The sequence below is a fragment of the Oncorhynchus masou genome, chromosome 28, assembly GCF_036934945.1.
Source record: "Oncorhynchus masou masou isolate Uvic2021 chromosome 28, UVic_Omas_1.1, whole genome shotgun sequence".
NCBI classification, from domain to species: domain Eukaryota; kingdom Metazoa; phylum Chordata; class Actinopteri; order Salmoniformes; family Salmonidae; genus Oncorhynchus; species Oncorhynchus masou.
In genome coordinates, this window is record NC_088239.1 from 74,946,503 (window position 1) to 74,965,719 (window position 19,217).

The 19,217-nt window shown below is 43.1% G+C and overlaps 1 protein-coding gene across 4 annotated transcripts in view; it reads right to left on the reverse strand.

The window, feature by feature from the left end:
- LOC135518280 (ral guanine nucleotide dissociation stimulator-like) overlaps window positions 1-19,217 on the reverse strand; it is an 87,841-nt gene that overhangs the window by 48,313 nt on the left and 20,311 nt on the right. For 2 of the 4 annotated variants that reach the window (XM_064943336.1, XM_064943334.1), the window contains exon 1: window positions 8,294-8,840. The exons of the other annotated variants lie outside the window; for them this stretch is intronic. In XM_064943336.1, coding sequence (XP_064799408.1) covers window positions 8,294-8,485 — 192 coding nt within the window. In that variant the 5' untranslated portion in view covers window positions 8,486-8,840. Of the gene's footprint in view, window positions 1-8,293; window positions 8,841-19,217 lie in introns of those variants that run through there. 4 annotated transcript variants of the gene reach the window in all.

Genomic DNA, 19,217 nt, shown 5'->3' on the forward strand with positions numbered 1-19,217 from the left:
CTAGGCCGTCATTGACAATAAGAATTTGTTCTTAACTGACTTGCCTGGTTAAATAAAGGTAAAATAAAAAAAACCTATAGAACAGGCTTAACAACAGTGTTATTTTTCTAATCTGCAAGCGCTAACACAGGAGTTTCAAACTGAAAATATCAAAGCAATACAGAAATGTCAAAAAGCTGACCTGACCATAAGAAGAATGACATAGCATTTATAATTAAAGCAGAACCTTGAAAGCCATTCAAAAACGCTTTGAATCTTTCTGAAACTAAAGCCTTATCCTGAATTACTTTTGAGGTATTCAAAACCTTTTTCAACCGTTCTAACCCGAGGGCAGAGTAATCTCATCCAGTGTCTTGTTGTGAACAGTTAAGTTCGGCTCGCCCTGCATTCCCTGAGCCGTTTTCACGACCCGGACTCTTTGGCGTCTAATCACGTAAATACGTTTCGCTTTAGTGCTTTGACCTAGAAGAACATCATGTTATTGTTTATGACCAGAGGATAACAAGGAATTAGGTAGTAGTGCTGGATGCATGACATCATCAACTGTAGATGAGTGGAATCGATCTGATCGCCTTCGCTGGGAGCATCTTAATTGAATTTCCTAGTGGAAGGTTAAAAGGAAGGGCAGAAAGAGGGAGGGACATGGAGAATGAGGGAGGGACATGGAGAATGAGGGAGGGACATGGATGAAAAGAGAGGGAGGAGAGATTATTATTATTATTATATTATTATTATTTATATATAGATTAAGAGAGGGACTGATGGAGAATGTAGGTAGAAGGAAACTGACACGTGGAGACAAGAATGTTTACAGGATTCTGGGGAAGCCTCCCTCAAATCCAGACTGGCTCAATATCCTACGATTACACAACCACTCACACACTATCACATGGGAGAAGGCAGGTATTGGGTTTCCAGGAAAACACTGAATACAGACAGTGGAGGATCAATACATCTCCAGAGGTATCAAAGCTACAACTGGGCCTGAAGTTGAACACCATCTGCTTTTATGGCCTCAAGACAGGCATGGAGAGTGAGTGTGCAGGTAGCTTAGTGGTTAAGAGCAATGGGCCAGTAACCAAAAGGTTGTTGGTTCAAATCCTCAAGCCAACTAGGTGAAAAATCTCATCAATGTGATAAGTGCCCTTTGAGCAAGGCACTTATCCAGAGTGACTAACAGGAGCAGTTAAGAGCATCTGATAAAATGAGAAAATGTATCTTCAGAATGTCTTGAGCTAAACCCAATGAGAAAGTGGTATAAGATGAATAGGATATGAGAGGCCAGTCTTTTAAAATCAAAGAGAAGAGGGGACCTAACATAGAAGTTAGCTAATCACAATGAGGGTGGTAGGAAGGGAGGACTTTCACTGAGGGTCACAGGGAGGATTTATATGTCTAGTGAAAAGGCAGAATAGGGTCTATAAAGTGAGTGTTGGGAGACATTCAATTTGACAGAAATGCCATAATGTAACATTCTCCGCTTTTTAGAGGACCAAAGAAAACATAAAACAGGCATGCGTCAAACAAACCATTCTTTGAAAATGTCTGTTCTATTTTACAGAAATGAGATAAACGGCCTGAAATTCTTGCCTCAAACTCACAGTCAATTTGCAGACGAAAACAAAATATAATACTAACATGAAAAAGCCACCCAGCAGAAGCTGGCTCTCTCGATGGTTCTTGAAGGCCAAAGAGGAGCTTGTGTGTTTGGTTTGCAGTGGTGTGTGTATGCGGCGAGTGCCCTGGAGTGAGAAGACTGATTAGCCTTAATCAACTAACAGGATTAAGAGTTGGAGGGATTAGATGAAGGCACAGTACCGCCAATCTCCAGGCACGTGACCAGCATTGGAGATACACGCATGCAGATTCCCAAAATGTGCCACTCCGTGCCTTTAAAAATATATATATTTTACCTTTGTTTAAGTAGGCAATTCAGTTAAGAACAAATTCTTATTTACAATGACGACCTAGGAACAGTGGGTTAACTGCCTTGTTCAGGGGCAGAACGACAGATTTTTACCTTGTCAGCTCGGGGATTGATCCCCACCTTGATCAACAGGAATCATGAGACAAACACCATGCTTGTTCGATAGCCTCGTGTCATTCTCTGCATTTAGAGGAAGAAATAGAGTAGATTTATTTATTGTCAGTTAGGGATTTCAGAAACAGGGACTCAGCCAAGGCTAAAATCATTTAATTTCATCAAAACATAATGTAGACCTATTGACTACGGATGGTTATCGAGACAGAGGGCTAAAGGCTTCTGCATGCTTCAGTGTACTCGCATACTCCCTTAAAAGACCTTCGCCTGAAAAATAGGAAAAAGCGGCAAAAGTGCTGTTTGTCCATCTTGAGACGCCGTAGCCAGTATACACTTCCTCAAAAGTCAGAATGAATCTAAGATAACTCAAGAAATCTGTCAATAATTTTTTTTTTTTTGCAGAGGAGATTTTAGTTGTGTAATTTTACATCTAACTAAGATGTTTGGTGCAGTATTTCTCAAGTGAAAAAGTGTGAATGAAAATGAGTTGTCTATCGCTGAATAAAAAACAAACACTTCACTGAAGAATCCCTACTGTTGACCAGTGACCGACGTAGGGGCGTAGACTTCGGCTCCGAACTCGGGCTTGCCTCGAGAAATGTTTGTGTGTGGACGTACAGTCGAAAAAACCATTGCCAAAAAGTCGTCATAATATACGCATTAACTATTCTGGATAGGAAGCATGCAGACGCCTTAACAGACCTCTGCTATGTTTGACACAGTTTAGTATTTTTTTTTCTGTTTACGAAATAACGGTATACAGTAAGCACCTGAGAGACATGGATGTTGTTGTATGTGTGTTAATATTTCCCTTTCCATGAACTACTAAAATGTACTTGACAGGCCAAGGCAAACCATTTCAACACACTATGGTCTAGAACTATATCTCTTGCAGACTGAGAAGTACTGAAAAGTAGGTTGAACACATAAATTGCTCAAATAGAGTGACTGGCTGGTCACTTCTTGATTTGGTCTATTTATGTTTATTGGAGGGAAAGTTGGCCGTGGAAAGAATGTGTCAGCCGGCTGAGACCTACGTCCCACTGTGTCTACGGGGGGAAATGCTGGATGAACAAAATGTTTTCACCGTGAAGATCTCTATGGTCTGTAATATTATCATTACAGTATAATGGAAACTACAATCAAATCTGTTTAAGCAATGTGTATTCAGTATCTTTGTTTACAGCTACCCACAGGGCACACACACCTGTCTTATTCTTGACTACCCGCAGGGCACACACACCGGTCTTATTCTTGACTACCTGCAGGGCACACACACCTGTCTTATTCTTGACTACCCGCAGGGCACACACACAGGTCTTATTCTTGAACAGTTCTGAAATGCACGCGAGCGGAGTCCATATGAAATCTAGAGTAGTCTACTCAAAACCATTCTGTTAGTTTATTGGAAAACAACTATGTTCCTCGGCATACACATCAAGGACAAACTGAAATGGTCCACCCACACAGACAGTGTGGTGAAGAAGGAGCAACAGCAACAGTGCCTCTTCAACCTCAGGAGGCTGAAGAAATTGAGATTGTCATCCAAAACCCTCCCAAACCTTTTTCAGATGCACAATTGATAGCACCCTGTTGGGCTGTATCACCGCCTGGTACAGCAATTGCACCACCCACTATCCACACGGCTCTCCAGAGGGTGGTGCAGTATGCACAACGCATCACCGGGGGCAAACTACCTGCCCTCCAGGACAAGGACAACAACCAGGGCAACAACCACCCGAGTTCACCCCGCTACCATCCAGAAGGCGAGATCAGTACAAGTGCATCAAAGCTGGGACCGAGACTGAAAAACGGCTTCTATCTCAAGGCTATCAGACTGTTAAACAGCCATCACTAACAGAGAGGCTGCTGCCTACATACAGACTCAAAATCCTTGGCCACTTTAATAAATGGATCACTAGTCACTTTAATAATGTTTACATATCTTACATTACTCATATACTGTATTTTATACCATCTATTGCATCTTGCATATGCCGCTCGGTCATCGCTCATCCATATATTTTTATGTACATATTCTTATTCTTTCCCTTTAGATGTGTGTGTATTAGGTAGTTGTTAGATATTACTGCACTGTCGGAACTAGAAGCACAAGCATTTCGCTATACTCACATTAACATCTGCTAACCATGTGTATGTGACCAATAAAATTTAATTTCATCAAATTTTTACTGCAAACTGCTTCATATCTACAGATGTAGGGTCCTAATTTGATCACTCTTTTGTTGCTGAGAATTTTCCTGGGTCACAGGAAATACGAGCTTTAGGATTTACATAAATTCACTGAAAACCTAACACAATGTTATGTATTCCACTTTTTATGTAGCCTCATTTTGACCTGCTAATAGCCTAACCACCGATCAAGCAACATTATAGACAAAACGTTCAAATCCTAATTCTGCAGAATTATTTTGCCGCACTAATACAGGTCCAGGTAAGATCCTACATCTCTACTACTGACTAAATACTGTATTCAAGGTTCAATTGAATTCCCTATCGTTCAGGTAATATTCAGTCCAAACTACTACACCTCCATTCCTAATGCGCAGACGACTTCAAGCAGAGAGTAATCAGTGTGGTCACTTTCTATTCTCCTCTTTGACCAAGTTTTGCTGGTGATTGAGGGCCATAAGATATGGCTACAGAGTGTGTCAGTGAACACGATACACCCGTTTCCTTCTGCCAGCACACTAGAACTAAGAGCCTGGCACGAAATTTGCCAGTTGCTCTCGCTCAAGCTTCCTCTGATTTTGTACAGTACAGTATGGGTGGAGGAAGTATAGTTGTTGCTCAATGAAACAGCAGATGTAAAATTCAGCTGAGGCCATTATTTTCCCAAAGGACACGCAGCAGTGGATTTATTCAGTTAGCCAACTCTCCCCGACCCCCCTCCAGAACTACACGAGGGAGAAGACTTGAACAAAGAAAATTATTCTATAATAAGATTTCGAAGATCCGTGGATGGACGACACGCTTCACAGTCACACACTACTCACAAGAGGTCATTACCATACAGGAACATCTCAGTCATTTAAGAGGCATTATTTCCCCCACAGACACTTACAGTTAAAAGATATTTCAGTATGAGACTACTTCAATGCATGTTGCTTCTCCCAAACTCATCAAGTTTTTTCTCTGGTTATTTTAGTTAATTGGTTATAATAGGGGAAGAGTGTGGAGTTGGAAGGATTTCAACCCCGTAAACTGAGATTGGACACCAGAGAGGCCGTGGGTTGGAGGCAGTCTGAGCTTTAGAAAACCCCTGATCTTATTGCCGCCTTGGAGCCAGGAGAGAGAATTAGAAAGCTTTAGTGACTCACACACACAGCTGTCGGCAGAGTGCACACACAGCCACATCCCCCTGCCCACACACCCTCATTCAAGGCTTCTTTATTTTTACATTGTAAAATAATAGTGAAGACATCAAAACTATGAAATAAAACATATGGAATGATGTTAAACTAATCAAAATATATTTTATATTCAAGATTCTTCAAAGTAGCCACCCTTTGCCTTGATGACAGCTTTGCACACTCTGGAATGCTTTTACAACAGTCTTGAAGGATTTCCTAAATATGCTGAGTACATGTTTTGCAGCTTTTCCATCCCTCTGCAGTCCAACTCATCCCAAACCATCTCAGTTGGGTTGCGGTCAGGTGATTGTGGAGGCCAGGTCATCTGATGCAGCACTCTGTCACTCTCCTTCTTGGTCAAATAGCCCATACACAGCCTGGAGGTGTGTTGGGTCATTGCCTTGTTGAAAAACAGCGCAAACCAGATGGGATGGCGAAATGCTGCTGTTCCATGCTGGTTAAGTGTGCCTAGACTTCTAAATAAATCACAGACAGTCTCACCAGCAAAACACCCCCACACCATCACACCTCCTCCCCCATGCTTCACAGTGGGAACTACACATGCAGATATCATCTGTTCACCTACTCTGCGTCTCACAAAGACACAGCGGTTGGAACCAAAAATCTCAAATTTGGACTCATCAGACCAAAGGACAGATTTCCACCGGTCTAATGTTCATTGCTCGTGTTTCTTGGCCCAAGCAAGTCTCTTATTATTATTGGTGTCCTTTAGTAGTGGTTTCTTTGCAGCAATTTGACTATGAAGGCCTGATTCACAAAGTCTCCTCTGAACGGTTGATGTTGAGATGTCTGTTACTTGAACTCATTTGGGTTTTTATTTATTTCTGAGTCTGGTAACTCAAATGAATTTACCCTCTACCACAGAGGGAACTCTGGGTCTTCCTTTCCTGTGGCGGTCCTCATGAGAGCCAATTTCATCATAGCGCTTGATGGGTTTTGCGACTGCACTTGAAGAAACGTTCAAAGTTCTTGAAATTATCCAGATTGACTGACCTTCATAACTTAAAGTAATGGTGGAATGTCGTTACTCTTTACTTATTTGAGCTGTTCTTGCCATAATATCTGTAACGGATGTGAAACGGTGTGAAACGGCTAGCTAGTTAGCGGTGGTGCGCGATAAATAACGTTTCAATCAGTGATGTCACTTGCTCTGAGACCTTGAAGTAGTAGTTCCCCTTGCTATGCAAGGGTTTTTGTGGAGCAATGGGTAACAATGCTTCGTGGGTGACTGTTGTTGATGTGTGCAGAGAGTCCCTAGTTCACACCAGGGTATGGGCAAGGGGACAGCCTAAAGCTATACTGTTACATATGGACTTGGTATTTTACCAAATAGGGCTATATTCTGTATACCCCCCTACCTTGTGACAACACAACTGGTTGGCTCAAACGCATTAAGAAGGAAAGAAACTCCACAAATGACCTTTTAACAAGACTACCTCATGAAACTTGTTGAGAGAATTCCAAGGTGTGCAAAAAATGTCATCAAGGCAAAGGGTGGCTACCTGGAAGAATCTCAAATATAAAAAAAATGTTTAAAATTTGTTTAACACTTTTCTGGTTACTACATGATTCCATGTGTTTATTTCATAATTTTGATGTATTTAATATTATTCTACAATGCAAAAAATAGTAAACAGAAAGAAAAACCCTGTATTGAGTAAGTGTATCCAAACTTTGGACAATTTTGTGATATCCCATTGGTAGTCTTGTCCCATTGGTAGTCTAGTCCCATTGGTAGTCTAGTCCCATCACTGAAACTCCCGTATGGACACAGGAGAGGCGAAGGTCGAGAGCCAAACGTCCTCCAAAACACTACCATGCCAGACAGGTTGTGTCCCACATCTAAAATCAGTCCCTGATTCAAGGGGGAAAATGAAGAAATGCAGTGGAACTGGCTTCGAAGTCCAGAGTTGAGTTTGAGGGACATAGCCTATTACTGACATCACCAGCGAGGCCGTGTGTTATTTGGAAAGTAGAAAACATACTGCTTGGACAGCAGTCAACACTGTGACGTATTGAAATCCAATTGAATCGATTATTGTGGCTGGTTCACTGGCTTCGTTTTAAAAGCTGTCTTGTACCATTTGGGGGGAAAACATCTAGTGACGGGTGTTGTGTCTGTTCCATACAATAATAGTGTTTTTAAAACATTAAAATCAAATTGATGATGGCTCCAACTCATATAACCTTGTCTTCTAAAGGGGTTTCATTGATGATTATTTATAACTGGTATTCATTTAATTTAATAAGCAGCATAGACTTGTTGAGCAATTTCTTTTGTAAAATTATAACAGTGACTATAACGATTTTCTTGTTCAGTGTCTATGCATTGTGGACCAATATATTGTTAACTAATTAGTTGTACTAAAAACTAAATCAGGGTACTTATGTTGTTTGAAGGGCTCACTTGCTAAACAGACATGTGTCTCAATGTTCAATCCCTGTATAAATAAAGGATAAATACAAAATAAAATAAAAACACGCTATATTATGAAATAATAAACAGTTACATGTTTGTTCTTCATCAATAAAACATATCGATTTCACAACGTGTGTTGAACTTTTCTGGAAAGAAACGGGCTACTCAAACTATGTTGACGCATTTCAAAAGGATTACATCTGTAGCCTACTAATGTTGATGCGCACTTAAACGTATTGGACTTCAATAACTGTGTCATTGACACTAAGGCAGAAGTAAACAACAAAACACAACAGAACACAGATCGTATCCTCTCAAACCCCTAGGCTATAAACCTGCATCAATCATCTGTGGTAGCTTGGATAACAGACCAGTTAACAAACGCATTGAAAACCTCACACAAGGCTACAGTGCGCAGTAAATACGTTTTTTCGTTACCTCCAACTGCGGAAGGTCAGGGTCCAGTTGGGTGAAGCTATGCAAGACAACAGGGCTCGCATCCCCGGCGACCTCTAGTTTCACCCCGTCCCAGATGTTGCGTATCCTCCAGGTGCTGGCATCGAACATCACATCAGGGGAACCCAGCTTGATACTGCGTCGTTCGCACTGAGCTCCCGTTAGATAAACCATTGGTGTCGTCCGTTGGTATCGCTACAACAGCAACAATGTCATATGAAGCCTACACTGTGGTAGTCTTCCCCCATGTCTTGAGGGTAAAACGGCGTCCTGTTTTTTCTCTCACAAAATCCCTTGACAAACCGAACACCCAGGAGTATGTAGGCTACTACTGACTGCTCTATGTGTTTGTTGTTTTTATGTCTGCTCTGCTCCGGGAAGCGGGGACAGAGGTTGGCTGGGTTGGCTTGGAAAGAATGGGCCAGCTCGTTTTGCATGGCCCGGTTCCCGGGGTTAGTGGCGATTTAACTTAAGGACCAATGAAATGATCTAACAAAAAAAACTCCGTTAAACGGGTCACCGTGCCATGCAAAACGAACTGGCCCATTCAGCCGGGTCCATAGCTCCTCCCCCGACGCAGGAACGCCTGCCCCCTCGTGGGAAGGTGATGTCATTTTCGCAGCAACGTGATGTGGGCAGAAAGTCGTTCTGTAGAACATAGGTCGTAAACTGTACAGCTCTTAAAACGATTCACACCCTTATGTTATCCATCCTATGCTGTATTCTTGCACGTCAAAAAGATACGTTTGAGATAACCACCAACAGAAATGTAAACGGTGAAAAATGTCTCATGACATTTTAACTCGCAAATAGCACTTACTTTTTTGTATTTTTATTTAACCTTTATCTAACCCGGACGACGCTGGGACAATTGTGCACCGCCCTATGGGACTCCCGATCACGGCCGGTTGTGACACAGCCTGGGAACGAACCAGGGTCTGTAGTGAAGCGTCTAGCACTGCAATGCAGTACCTTAGACCGCTGCACCACTCGGGAGTCCAAAGTATTTCTATGATCTGTATCCATACCATGAGAGCAATATTAGGCTATGTTACCCTTTTTTACATTTTTAATATAGGCCTAGCTGTAGCTATCCTGTATATATGTGTTGCCTAACCTTCTGTTCATTATCAATTCTATTAAATCTATTAAGCCTACCTCCATTTTAACCTGCCTCCTTACTGTCTTCCATGATAGAAACACTGACATATATTATATTACATTAAAGCATTGATGCATATTTCATATTTTTTCATTCTTCTTCCTCCAGTCTTTGTTAGTACTTGTATTTGATTATTTTAAGATTATAAGCACTTTGTTACCTGTATTGGAAAGCGCTATTCAAATAAAGTTATTGTTATTATTATCAAAGGCAATGTTTGAAAAACCATATGTCTTTCACAGTTTAAAGATTAAGCTGTGAATGTGAAATACTTGAAGGAGACAGAAACTAACTCATTTGTTTTGTTGAGTATAGAATAGGGCAGTCTGAGCTGCCCCCACACATATCCTCAGCAACCTTTTGGTTGCTCCACTTTCTACATCTGTTTTGCGTTATGTGTGGGCTGAGCCGCCCGAGTCACTGCCAGTAAACGCAGGCTGAAAACAAAGTCAGGGAGGCTGAGGAATGCGAAGAGGGAGAATGGAGAGCAGAGAGGGGTGGGGGTTTAGGGGTTGGGGCTGACTAGCTAGGGACAATGTTGGGGTGCTGCTGTTTTCAGTGAAAAACTAAGGTCATTAGTGGGTTTTGAAGTGAGTATAATATTTAAGTGAGATGAGGTTGCTTCACCTAGCTATCTTAAGCTGACTGGATAACTAAAATGACTCAAATATAAATGTAAGTGTATCTTTGCAGAAATGTGAATGTGTTACTGTAATAAAACATGTAATAGTATGTATTTATTTTGTGTTTGAGCATGTGTGTGAGTGCCCGCGTGTGTGTAGGGATGTAATGGTAACCCTATTAACGCCGCACCAGCGGTCATGGGTCAAATTCCACGTGACTGTTGAGTCACGGTAACCACTACAAAACTACGCTCTGTAAATGAATGGCGCTGATAGGCGTTAATAGCCAAACTTGCTAACAGCCCTCAAGTCACAAATGGCCTAGTACTCAATCAATCATTCAATCAAATTGATTTAAAATCAAACACTTTATGATTAAATTGGAATAATCTGAACGATGAGAATAAATGATTGATGATGGAAGTTAGAGGTCCTGTTCCGAAATGGACCCGGGGATTTCCCGGGTCCATTAAAACATTCCATGGTGTCCGTGGATCTTATTTCAAACTCAAAGCCAAACACAACAGCAGCTATCTGAGACGCATATTTGATGTGAGGCTAATAATTAGCTGGTTGATAAACTGAATCAGGTTAGTAACATCTGAGGTTGAAGTGAAAACAATCAAAAGGGTAGCTCCCCAGGAACCGGGTATCACCTGTTGCGTAGTGAGAGCCAGTTCCTCAAACAGCTGGTTGAAAAAAAAATGGACGAGCTCCATTTGAGACTGAAGAACTGTAATATCTTATGTTCCTCTGAGTTGTGGTTGAACAAGGACAATATAATATACATCTCTGGTTTTCCTAAACATCGGCAGGACAGAATGACAACTTCAGGTAAGCTTTGTTAACAATAGCTGGTCCGTGACCTCTAATATTAAGGAAGTCTCGAGGTTGTGCTTCCCTTAGTTAGAATAAGCTGTAGACCATATTATTTACCAAGAGAGTTTTCATCTATATTTTTCATAGCTGTCTATTTATCCCCATAAACCGATGCTGGCACTAAGACTGACCTCAACGAGCTGTATAGTGCCATACTCAAACAAGAAGATGCTCATACATAGGCGGCGCTCCTAGTTGCCAGTGATTTTGTTATGCAGGGAAACTTAAATCCGTTTCACCTAATTTCTTCCAGCATGTCACCTGTGCAACGAGAGGCAAAAAACTCTAGATCACTTACACACACAGAAATGCTGTGACGTCTACTCTCCTCCGACGTCGCCAGTATACTAACCACTGTTCCTGGCATCCTTCAATACGCACACCTGGCACCAATCATTACGTGCACCTGCACTTCATCATGAGGCACACCTGGACTCCATTGCCTCACTTATTACCCTATATGTGGCACTCCCTTAGGTTCTTTACCCAGTCAGTATTGTTTCTGTGTCTATGTCAAGACACCACTATGAATGTGTCTCGTTCCATGTTTGTTGGTTTATTAAACATATCACCTCCTTCTCAACTCTCAGCATATTTGTTACAGAATACTGACTCAAACAATGGAAGCAGCAGGAAAACAGAATATCTCCCAGACAGTCGACGAGCAGGCATACCTTCTTCGTCAACACCACGACCAGCTGGCACAACTGAAGACAGCTATGGAAGAGGTTCTTTGCAGTGTGCAACATCTTGAGCATACCTGGGAGGTGTTTCAGTAAACTAGCAGAGGATACTCTACAAGTAGTCGACCCAGCACAACAGCCCATTCAGCAACAAGCTCAGGTCAGTGATGCCCGTTTATCCTCCTGGATAAATATGAAGGCACCCCATCTAAATGCCGTGGATTCCTACTTCAGTGCTCCCTCTACTTTGCGCACCACATGGGAGCCCCCACCACCGAGAGGTCCAAGGTTGCCACGGTTATTTCTCTGCTGACGGGGCAGGTATTGGAATGTGCCACTGCTGTCTTGGAGAGAGGAGAGGAGGACCTATATTCATATGAGGGGTTCATGGCTCTGTTCAAATGTATCTTCGATCAGCAATTGGAGGGCAGGAGGACCTGAAGGCTGCCGAGTACGCACTCACCTTCCGGACAGTAGCAGCATCCAGCAGATGGAATGAGCTGGCACTTCGTACGCTCTTACTGAGCTCCCCTCTGTTGGTTTCACTGACATTTTGGTGGTTGTGGATCGATTTTCCAAATCCTGTCGTTTTATCCAACTCTCTGGTCTCCCTACGCCTCTCCAGGTCAATGCGGTACTACTCCAGCAGGTCTCCCGGCATTATGGCCTTCCGGAGGACATCGTCTCCGACCGTGGCCTTTATGGAGAAACTCGGGGTCACGGTCAGCCTCACTTCCGGGCAGGTGGAGAGGATGATCCAGAGGCTAGGGAGGTTCCTGAGGAGTCACTGTCAGGACCGGCAGGGAGAGTGGGCCCGATTACTTCCGTGGGCGGAGTACGCCCAGAATTCGCTACGTCACTCCTCCACTGGGCTGACCCCTTCCAGTGTGTTCTGGGTTTTCAGCCAGCCCTGGCTCCGTGGACCCCGGACCAGACCGAAGCTCCTGTGGTTGATGAGTGCTTCAGGCGCTCAGAAGTGTGGAGTGACGCTCACGTGAGACTCCAGTGTGCCGTCCACCGTCAGAAGGAGCAGGCAGACCGCCACCGGTCACTAGCACTCCCTTAGGTTCTTGTCCCAGACAATATTGCTTCTGTGTCTATGTTAAGACGCCACTACGATGTTGTCTCGTTCCATGTTTGTTGGTTTATTAAACGTACCACCTGCACCTGCTTCTTGACTCTCAGCGTCTTCGTTACAAATGCATACAAAGCTCTCCATTGCCCTCTATTTTGCAAATCTAACCATAACTCTATCCTCCTGATTCCTGCTTGCAAACACTCAAACAGGAAGTACCGGTGAAGCGCCCAATATGGAAGTGACTACCGTATCTCACCTTCTTTTCATGTCTCCCTTCTCAGGCCAATGGTTCCTGGTTCCCTAGCTGATGCTGTCCCCCACGACACCCCCCCCCCCCCCCTGGACATCAAGGGGGGTCCAGCCTATGCCGTCAGATCCCTACTGGACTCCCAACGTTGTGGGGTTCGTGGAGGACATTCTGGATCCCAACATCATCCTTGATTTTTACTTTTGCCGCTGTGGCTAGAGCCGTGTGTCGGGGGTGATACTGTCACATCTACTCCCGCTCCTCCCCTCCGGCGTTCAACATCACCGGTATACTAACCACCGGTCCTGGCATCTATCATTACTCACACCTGCACTTCACGAGGCACACCTGGACTATATCTGGCACTCCCTTAAGTTTTTTTCCCAAGTCAGTATTGTTTCCATATCTATATTAAGACACCACTACGATGTTGTCTCGTTCCATGTTCATTGGTTTATTAAATGACTCTCAGCGTCTTTGTTACAAATGCATACAAACCATCGCCCTCCATTTTGCAAATCTGACCATATCAAATGTATTTATAAAACCATATCCTTCTGCTTACACGCAAAAACTCAAACAGGAAGTACCGGTAACGTGCCCAATATGGAAGTGGTCTGATGAAGAGGATGCTAAGCTACAGGACTGTTTCACTAGCACAGACTGGAATATGTTCCAGGATTCATCCAATGGCATTGAGGTGTTTACCACATCAGTCACTGGCTTCATTAATAAGTGCATCGACATTGTCCCCACCATGACCATACATACATATCCCAACCAGAGGCCATGGATTACTGGCAGCATCCGAGCTAGAGGCTAGAGCTGCCGCTTTCAAGTAGCAGGACACTAATAAATCCCGCTACGACCTCTGACGAGCCATCAAACAGCCAACGTATCAATAAATGACTAAGATTGAATCCTAGCATGCCGACTCTGACCCTGGTCGAATGTGGAAATGCTTGCAAACTATCACGGATTACAAAGGGAAACCCACCCGCGAGCTGCCCAGTGACAACGTCCCATGTGGTTTAGTTGGTAGAGCATGGCGCTTGCAATGCTAAGGTTGTGGGTTCAATTCCCACAGGGGCCCATACAAAATATGTATGCACTCATGACTGTAAGTCACTCAGGATAAGAGCGTCTGCTAAATGACAAATGTAAATGACGCAAGCCTACCAGATGCACTAAATACCTTCTCTCGCATCGAGACAAGCAACACTGAACCATGCAAGAGCACTAGCTGTTCTTGACGACTATGTGATCACGCTCTGTAGCCGATGTGGTTAAGACCTTTAAACAGGTAAATATTCGCCCATGGATTACCAGGACAAATACTCTGAGCATGCGCTAACCAGCTGGAAAGTGTCTTCACTGAACTTTTAACCTCTCTCTGACCCAGTCTGTAATACCTACATGTTTCAAGCAGACTACCATAGTCCCTGTGCCCAAGAACGCAAAGGCAACTTGCCGAAATTACTATCGCCCTGTAGCACTCATGTCTGTAGCCATGGAATGCTTTGAAAGGCCGGTCATTACTCACATCAACACTATCATCCCAGACACCCTGAACCCACTCCAATTCGCATACTGCCCCAATAAATGTACAGTATTGTGCAATCGCAATTGCACTCCACACTGCCCTCTCCCACCAGGACAAGAGGAACACCTATGTGAGAATGCTGTTCATCGGCTACAGCTCAGCATTCAACACCATTGTGCCATCCAAACTCATCACTAAGCTAAGGACCCTGGGACTGAACACTTCCTGGACTTCCTGACGGGCTTCCCCCAGGTGGTGAAGGTAGGCTACATCACATCCGCCATGCTTACCCTCAACACGGGGGCCCCTCAAGGGTGCGTGCTTAGTCCCCTCCTGTACTCCCTGTTCACTCACGGCTGCATGGCCTCGCACGATTCCAACACCATCATTAAGTTTATTTACGATATGCCGTGGTAGGCCTGATCACCGACAATGGTCAATCAGCCTATAGGGAGGAGGTCAAAGACCTGGCAGTGTGGTGCAAGGACAACCTCTCCCTCAACGTCAGCCAGACAAAGGAGCGGATTGTCGACTACAGGCCCTCAGATCCTCAAAACTTTCTACAGCTGCACCATTGAGAGCATCTTGACTGGCTGCATCACTGCTTGGTATGGCAACTGCTTGGCATCCGACCACAAGGCATTACAGAGGGTAAAGCGTACTGCCAGTACTTTACTGGGGCCGAGCTCCTTGCCATCCAGGACCTCTATACCAGGCACGTCAGAGGAAGGCCCTACAAATTGTCTCCAGCTACCCAAGTCATAAACTGTTCTCTCTGTTACCACACGGTAAGCAGTACCAATGCACTAAGTCTGGAACCAGCAGGACCCTGAACAGCTTCTACCCCCAAGCCATAAGGATGCTAAATATGTAGTTAGTCCAGGTAGCTATTTGGTTAACTATTTAACTATCTGCATTGAACCTCCTTGAAAAAACTTTTTTTACTCATCACAAACGCGGCTGCTATTGTTTATTATCTATCCTGTTGCCTAGTCACTCTATTCCTAGTTAAACAATGGCAAGAAAAAGAAAATGAACCCTTTAGAATGATCTGGATTTCTTCATAAATTGGTCATAAAATTAGATCTGATCTTCATCTAACTCACAACAATAGACATACTGTGCTCAACCTAATAAAACACAAATTGTATTTTTCTTGTCTAAATTGAATACATCATTTAAACATTCACAGTGTAGGTTGGAAAAAGTATGTTAACCCCTAGGCTAATGACTTCTCCAAAATCTAATTGGAGTCAGCTAACCTGGAGTATAATCCTTGAGATGAGATTGGAGATGTTGGTTAGAGCTGCCATGCCCTATAAAAAACACTCACAAATTTTGAGTTTGCGATTCACAAGAAGCATTGCTGGATGTGAACTATGCCTTGACCAAAAGAGATCTCAGAAGACCCAAATTTAAGAGGTGTTGACTTGCATAAAGCTGGATAGGGTTACAAAAGTATCTCTAAAAGCCTTGATGTTCATCAGTCCACGGTAAGACAAATTGTCTATAAATGGAGAAAGTTCAGCACTGTTGGTACTCTCCCTAGGAGTGGCCATCCTGCAAAGATGACTGCAAGAGCACAGCACAGAATGCTCAATGAGGTTAAGAAGAATCCTAGTGTCAGCTAAAGACTTACAGAAATCTCTGGAACATGCTAACATCTCTGTTGACGAGTATGATACGAAAAACACTAAACAAGAATGGTGTTTAACAGCCACCACTAACATTGAGTGGCTGCTGCCAACACACTAACACAACTCCAGCCACTTTAATAATGGGAATTGATGGGAAATGATGTAAATATATCACTAGCCACTTTAAACAATGCTACCTTATATAATGTTACTTACCCTACATTATTCATCTCATATGCATACGTATATACTGTACTCTATATCATCGACTGCATCCTTATGTAATACATGTATCACTAGCCACTTTAACTATGTCACTTTGTTTACATACTCATCTCATATGTATATACTGTACTCGATACCATCTACTGTATCTTGCCTATGCTGCTCTGTACCATCACTCATTCATATATCCTTATGTACATATTATTTATCCCCTTACACTGTGTATAAGACAGTAGTTTAGGAATTGTTAGTTAGATTACTTGTTGGTTATTACTGCATTGTCGGAACTAGAAGCACAAGCATTTCGCTACACTCGCATTAACATCTGCTAACCATGTGTATGTGACAAATAAAATTTGATTTGATTTGTGTTTATGGGGGGACACCACGGAAGAAGCCATTGCTGTCCAAAAAAAACATCGCTGCATGTCTGAAGTTCGCAAAGAGCGTCTGGGTGTTCCACAGCGCTACTTGCAAAATATTCTGTGGACAGATTAAACTAAAGTTGAGTTGTTTGGAAGGAACACACAACACTATGTGTGGAGAAAAAAATTCACAGCACACCAACAACAAAACCTCATCCCAACTGTAAAGTATGGTGAATGGATTATCATGGTTTGGAGCTGCTTTGCTGCCTCAGGGCATGAAAAGTTTGCTATCATCGAAGGAAAAATGTATTCCCAAGTTTATCAAGACATTTTGCAGAAGAATGTAAGGCTATCTGTCTGCCAATTGAAGCTCAACGGAAGTTGGGTGATGCAACAGGACAACGACCCAAAACAAAAGTAAATCAACAACAGAATGGCTTACGCCTTCTAGAGAGGCCTAGTCAGAGTCCTGACCTCAACTCGATTGAGGTGCTGTGGCATGACCTCGAGTGCGGTTCACACCAGACATCCCAAGAAAATTGCTGAACTGAAACAGTTTTGTAAAGAGGAATGGTCCAAAATTCATCCTGACAGTTGTGCAGGTCTGATCCGCAACTACAGAAAACGTTTGGTTGAGGTTATTGCTGCCAAAGTAGGGTCAACCAGTTATTCAAACCAAGGATTCACATACTTTTTTCAACCTGCACTGTGAATGTTTACACACTGTGTTCAATAACAGACATGAAAACATATAATTGTTTGTGTGCTATTAGTTTAAAAGCAGACTGTGTTTGTCTATTGTTGTGACTTTGATGAAGATAGATCAAATGTTATGACCAATTCATGCAGAGGTACAGGTAATTCCAAAGGGTTCACATACTTTTTCTTGCCACGACATATACATACAGTGGGGCAAAAAAGTATTTAGTCAGCCACCAATTGTGCAAGTTCTCCCACTTAAAAAGATGAGAGAGGCCTGTAATTTTCATCATATGTACACTTCAACTATGACAGACAAAATTAGGAAAGAAAATCCAGAAAATCACATTGTAGGATTTTTTATGAATTTATTTGCAAATTATGGTGGAAATTGAGTCTCTGGTGGCGTAGTGTGTTACTGATGGTAGGCATTGTTACTTTGGTCCCAGCTCTCTGCAGGTCATTCACTAGGTCCCCCCGTGTGGTTCTGGGATTTATTTTTATGATTTATTTTTTTTAAATCTCCCCAATTTCATTGTATCCAATTGTTGTAGTAGCTACTATCTTGTCTCATCGCTACAATTCCCACGGGGGCTCGGGAGAGACGAAGGTTGAAAGTCATGCGTCGTCCAATACACAACCCAACCAGCCGCACTGCTTCTTAACACAGCGCACATCCAACCCGGAAGCCAGCCGCACCAATGTGCCGGAGGAAACACCATGTACCTGTCAACCTTGGTTAGCGCGCACTGTGCCCGTCCCGCCACAGGAGTCACTGGTGCGCGATGAGACAAGGACATCCCTACCGACCAAGCCCTCCCTAACCCGGACGACGCTAGGCCAATTGTGCGTCGCCCCACGGACCTCCCGGTCGCGGCCGGTTACGACAGACCCTGGGCGCGAACCCAGAGTCTCTGATGGCACAGCTGGCGCTGCAGTACAGCGCCCTTAACCACTGCGCCACCCGGGAAGTCCGGTTCTGGGATTTTTGCTCACCGTTCTTGTGGACAGGTGTCTTTTATACTGATAACAAGCTCAAACAGGTGCCATTAATACAGGTAACAAGTGGAGGACAGAGGAGCCTCTTAAAGAAGAAGTTACAGGTCTGTGAGAGCCAGAAATCTTGCTTGTTTGTAGGTGACCAAATACTTATTTTCCACCATAATTTGCAAATAAATTCATAAAAAATCCTAAAAGTAATTCATTTGCATTTTATTGCAAGACAATAAATACTTATGTCATGCAATAAAATGCAAATTAATTACTTAAAAATCATACAATGTGATTTTCTGAATGTTTGTTTTAGATTCCGTCTCTCACAGTTGAAGTGTACCTATGATAAAAATTACAGACCTCTACATGCTTTGTAAGTAGGAAAACCTGCAAAATCGGCAGTGTATCAAATACTAGTTCTCCCCACTGTATATTTTACGAAGCATGTTACAAATAAAATGTGATAACTTTCCATCCATCCTCTTCCCATCCATCCCTTAGCGGGCCGTGTGTCAAACAAGGCTGGTCAAATTAAGACAACATGCACTCCGATTGGCTAGCCCTTTTCCCACATATGCAGAGTTCCACTCAAACACAACAGGAATTACTGGGCAAAAAAAAAGGGAAAACATGCAAAGGGAAGATAAACCCAGATGAAGACCACAGAGTCTACTACTAACCAAAGAAGACATGGTTGTCATTTACTGGGTGGGAAAGAGATGGGACCCCAAGGTCGTTCACACACTGTTAGCGAACAGTCCCTGTAGCA